Source organism: Medicago sativa, chromosome 4, assembly GCF_051527215.1.
Source record: "Medicago sativa cultivar Bolivia chromosome 4, Bolivia_mono, whole genome shotgun sequence".
Lineage (NCBI taxonomy): Eukaryota > Viridiplantae > Streptophyta > Magnoliopsida > Fabales > Fabaceae > Medicago > Medicago sativa.
The window spans coordinates 50810273-50815539 of record NC_140752.1 but is presented as its reverse complement, the minus strand read 5'-3'; the positions used below and the strand labels follow the sequence as shown (position 1 = coordinate 50815539).

The window sequence follows — 5267 nt, the reverse complement described above, 5'->3', positions numbered from 1 at the left end:
CACAACTTTGATACTACTGTTCAAATGCAGATTTTTTGTAATGGTCTACGTCTAGCTACTAGACAAGTTCTCAACACAGCTTCCGGTGGTTCCATTAATTTCAAAACCGCCTCTCAAATAATCAAAGTCATTGAAGCTGTTGCACTTAATGAACAAATGGAGATGTATGATAGAACTGGTGGTACATGGGGAGGACTCATAGATTTGAATCAACTTGAGCTCAAAAATGCTCAAAACATACTCACTGGTAAACAGATTCAAGATGCAATATCAGCTGAAGTGACAAAGAGAATGGCAGCCCTTAACTTAACCTAACCACAAGTTGCTCCGGTGAATCAGATGAACATTGTCAAATGTGATTGGTGCACTGGCCCTCATTTTACTATGCATTGTGATGTGCCCATGGATGCAACCCAAGTGGAGATGGTAAATTATCTCAGCACTCAAGGGAATCAACAGAAGAACAACCCTTTCTCAAATACTTATAATCCGGGCTGGAGAAATCATCCAAACTTTTCATGGAGGAATCAACAAGGTGACTCTCAAAACCAACAACAAGGGGGTTATCAAGGAGGTCCATCAAACCAAGCTCCAAAGAAGGCGGATTGGGAGTTAGCAATTGAAGCAATGGCTACCAACATGAATTTCTTAGCTCAAGAAACCAGAGAGGCTCAAAAGAATACAAGGGCTTCAATCAAAAATCTTGAAACTCAAGTTGGGCAAATTGCTCAACAACTCACACAACGAGCTCCAGGAACCCTTCCAAGCAACACTGTTATTAATCCAAGGGATCATGAAAATGTGAACAATGTTACTACAAGAAGCAGAAAGAGGGAAGAATCACTATCATCTCAAGGTGACTCATCTCCTGAACTAATTGAAGTGGAGGTTGAAGTGCGTGATGCCATTGATACTCAGGTTGTCGAAGAGCCAAAAAAGAAGAAGAAAGATGAGCTCCCAAAGCCACAAATCAAGCTGCCTTTCGCTCAAAGGTTAAAGAGAGAAAAAGATGAGAAGTGCTTTGCAAAATTCATCGAGATGTTCAAGAAATTACAAATCAACATTCCATTTGCTGAAGCTCTCCAACAAATGCCTTCATATGTAAAATTCATGAAGGACATCCTTTCAAGGAAGAGAACAATTGATGATGAAGATGTGATGCTCACCGAGCAGTGTAGTGCAGTCTTACAAAGAAAAATTCCAAGGAAACTAAAAGTCTCCGGGAGTGTCACTATTCCTTGTACCATTGGGGATAGAACTTTCAAGAAATCTTTGATTGATCTTGGAGCTAGTGTGAGCCTGATGCCGCTGTCCATCTACAAGAAACTTGGCATCGGAAGGGTAAGAGATACAAGGGTGACATTGCAGTTTGCAGATAAGTCCTACAAATTTCCTTATGGCATAGTTGAAGATGTTCTTGTGAAGGTTGATAAATTCATCTTCCCGGTAGATTTTGTTGTTCTTGAGATGGAAGAAGATGATGATATCCCATTGATTCTAGGGCGTCCATTCTTACAAACTGGAAGGTGTTTGATTGATATGGAAGATGGTGCTTTGACTTTGAAATTCTTTGATGAAGTGGTCAAGTTAAATGTGCTCAAAGCTATGAAACATCCTGAAGAAAAGGAGAAATGCTATAGGGTAAATATGATCAAATCCTTTGTGAGAGAAAAATTGCAAAAAGAAGTGCCAGCTTTACCACTTGAAAGAGTCTTGAGTTTACCAGCAGAAGTTGTTGAAGAAAGTGAAGACCCCCATGAATGTGAAGTTCTAGCTATGTTGGAGGCTTGCCCATCCCACAACCGTCGCACCCCTACTAGGTGGGAGGAATTACATCCTCAAGGAGAAGTTGTGGAAAAATCAATGAAAGAACCGGCAGTTGAACTTAAACAATTTCCCCCTCACTTGAAGTATGTGTTCCTTGGTGAGAAAGAGAAGTACCCAGCCATCATAAGTGCTAGTTTGCGCAAACTTGAAGAAGAAAAACTATTGAGAGTTCTTAGAATGTACAAGAGTGCTCTGGGTTGGTCTATTGAGGATTTGAAAGGCATAAGTCCTACTTTCTACATGCATAAAATATTGATGGAAGATAATTTCAAGACAGTGGTGCAACCACAATGAAGACTCAATCCAGCCATGAAGGAGGTAATCAGAAAAGAGGTTGTCAAGCTACTTGAAGCAGGTATCATTTATCCCATTTCAGACAGTTCGTGGGTTAGTCCTGTCCAAGTTGTTCCTAAAAAGGGCAGGACGACCGTGGTGATGAATGAGAAGAATGAGTTGATCCCGACTCGTACAGTCACTGGGTGGACAGTTTGTATAGACTACAAAAGGCTGGACACTGCAACAAGGAAGGATCACTTCCCACTACCTTTTATTGATCAGATGCTTGAGAGGTTAGCGGGTCATGAGTACTACTGTTTCTTGGACGGGTACTCCGATTACAACCAAATTGTTGTAGCACCTGAAGACCAGGAGAAAACTGCTTGCACATGTCCTTATGGGATATTTGCTTACAGGAGGATGTCATTTGGGCTGTGCAATGCCCCTGCCACTTTTCAAAGGTGTGTGATGTCCATATTCTCCGATATGCTTGAAAAACATATCGAAGTTTTTATGGACGACTTCTCTGTCTTTGGCTCTTCTTTTGATAATTGTTTGCATAATTTATCTCTTGTATTGGAAAGATGTCAAAATACTAATTTAGTCCTAAACTAGGAAAAATGCCATTTCATTGTGAGAGAGGGAATTGTTTTGGGTCACCGAATCTCCCACAAGGGGATAGAAGTTGACCAAGCAAAAATTGAAGTAATTGAAAAACTTCCCCCTCCCACCAATGAGAAAGGCATTAGAAGCTTTTTAGGCCATGCAGGTTTTTATAGGAGGTTCATTCAAGACTTTTCAAAAATAGCAAAACCCCTCACTAACCTGCTTGTTAAAGACATTCCTTTCCAATTCAATGATGAGTGTTTAAATGTCTTTAACAATTTAAAGAAAAAATTGATCACTGTCCCTATTGTCACCGCTCCTGATTAGTCACTACCTTTTGAAATTATGTGTGACGCAAGTGACATAGCTATTGGGGCAGTACTTGGGCAAAGAAAAGATAAGTTGTTGCATGTTATTTATTATGGCAGTCAAGTCTTGAATCCGGCACAACTTAACTATGCCACCACTGAAAAAGAACTCCTAGCTGTTGTTTATGCTTTTGATAAATTTAGATCTTACTTGTTAGGGTGTAAAGTTATTGTTTACATTGACCATGCTGCACTAAGGTATTTGTTTTCTAAGCAGGAATCTAAGCCAAGGCTACTTAGGTGGATACTTTTGTTACAGGAATTTCATTTGGAGATCCGTGACAAGAAAGGATCGGAGAACACGGTGGCTGACCACCTTTCTCGGCTGGAGAAGGTGGATGAAACTGAGGAGAAGAGGCCTATCAAAGACCTCTTTGCTGATGAGCACATCTTGGATCTTACGATGGTGTCGTGGTTCGCGGACTTTGCGAACTACATGGTGGGTAAGATTATTCCTTTTGACTTTAACTCCCAACAACGTAAGAAATTCCTACATGACTGCAAGTCATATGTGTGGGATGAACCATTTTTGTACAAAAGGGGGGTTGATGGTTTGTTAAGAAGGTGTGTCCCCGAAAATGAACAAGAAAAGGTGTTGTGGCACTGCCATGACTCCAGTTACGGGGGACATTTTAGTGGCGATAGGACTGCTGCAAAGGTCCTTCAATCAGGCCTGTTTTGGCCTACTCTGTTTAAAGATGCTTTCACCTACATTAAGAAATGTGACCGCTGCCAACGCACAGGAAATATTTCAAAAAGAAACGAGATGCCACAAAATCCTGTGTTAGAAGTGGAAATCTTTGATGTATGGGGAATTGATTTCATGGGACCATTCCCATCCTCATGCTCAAAGATGTACAGTGGATTACGTTTCTAAGTGGGTAGAAGCAATTGCCACGCAAACCAATGATGCTCAAGTAGTGGTTGCCTTTCTTAAGAAAAATATTTTTTCACGCTTTGGGGTACCTAGAGCGTTAATTAGTGACGAAGGCACCCACTTCCTCAATCGAAAGATGGAAGCGTTGTTGAAAAAGTACAATGTGCATCATAGGATTGCCACACCTTACCATCCTCAAACAAGTGGCCAAGTAGAAGTGTCAAATAGGCATATCAAGCAAATTCTTGAAAAAACTGTGAACTCATCCAAAAAGGATTGGTCACTTAAGCTTGATGATGCCTTGTGGGCATACCGAACAGCGTTCAAAACTCCTATAGGTATGTCCCCTTATCAGATTGTTTATGAAAAATCTTGTCACTTACCTTTGGAACTTGAGCACAAATCATTATGGGCCACCAAATTCCTGAATTTTGATCTTGCCAAAGCAGGTGAATCCAGAATTCTTCAACTTCAAGAGTTGGATGAATTCCGGAATTTCGCCTATGAAAATGCCAAAATTTTTAAAGAAAAAACAAAGAAGTGGCATGATAAAAAGATTCAAAATAGGGAATTTCAGGAAGGGCAATTGTTTTACTTTTTAATTCCAGGTTGAGGTTATTTACGGGGAGGCTGAAATCAAGATGGTCCGGTCCATTTAAAGTGGTGAAAGTCTATCCCTATGGTGCCATTGAGGTGAAGGATCCAGACTCCGACAGAGCTTTCAAAGTGAATGGACAAAGACTCAAACCATACTATGGGGGAGAGTCAGAGCGTCCAACTGAGTCTATCCCGCTGCACTCCACTTGAAAGAAGAGAAGTGGACCGTCAAGCTTAGGACGTTAAACCAGCGCTGGGTGGGAAGTAACCCACTGAGTTCAAATAGGTATCAATTTTATTTTTCTGTCAAAAAAAAAGCTTCTGTGAAAATCGGCGCCCGACCCATACATGTCGGCGCCCGATTTTTCATAAAAAAAAAGTTAAAAAATCGGCGGCCGTTCCATACTTATCGGCGACCGATTTTCTGCGAATGTGAGCTTGTGTCACTGTTATTTTCGGCAGCCGATTTGCTTATTTCGGTAGCCGATTTTTCCTCTTCTCCCATATATTCAACACTCCAACACTCCTTCTTCCCAAAGTCCAAACTTAGTGTTATGCTACCCAAATCTTCATAGGAACCAAAAATTAGCCTTCTATCTTCATCTTCATCATTCTCAACAACCCAAAACCACAAATCTCCATCAAACTCTACACCCATCATCTCTAACTTCACCAACCTTTAAATCTTCATCATTCTTAACAACCCAAACCACAAA

General features: G+C 40.8%; 2 protein-coding genes across 2 annotated transcripts; both read left to right on the top strand.

Moving 5' to 3' along the window:
- The first annotated feature begins 402 nt into the window (after nt 1-402).
- Nucleotides 403-2121, top strand: LOC146929644 (uncharacterized). Its single transcript, XM_085707378.1, has one exon. The coding sequence runs from the start codon at nt 403-405 to the stop codon at nt 2119-2121; it is 1719 nt and encodes a 572-aa protein (XP_085563504.1).
- A 1969-nt stretch (nt 2122-4090) lies between these two features.
- LOC146929643 (uncharacterized) lies at nt 4091-4761 on the top strand. Its single transcript, XM_085707376.1, has 2 exons — nt 4091-4431; nt 4563-4761. The coding sequence occupies exons 1-2, from the start codon at nt 4091-4093 to the stop codon at nt 4759-4761; spliced, it is 540 nt and encodes a 179-aa protein (XP_085563502.1).
- Nucleotides 4762-5267: the final 506 nt, after the last annotated feature.

Coding starts and splice junctions, on each gene's coding strand:
- LOC146929644 (XM_085707378.1), top strand. CDS start 403: ATGGATGCAACCCAAGTGGAGATGGTAAATTATCTCAGCACTCAAGGG.
- LOC146929643 (XM_085707376.1), top strand. CDS start 4,091: ATGGAAGCGTTGTTGAAAAAGTACAATGTGCATCATAGGATTGCCACA. Junction 4,432..4,562: donor AGAATTCTTCAACTTCAAGA/GTTGGATGAATT, acceptor TTTTAATTCCAG/GTTGAGGTTATTTACGGGGA.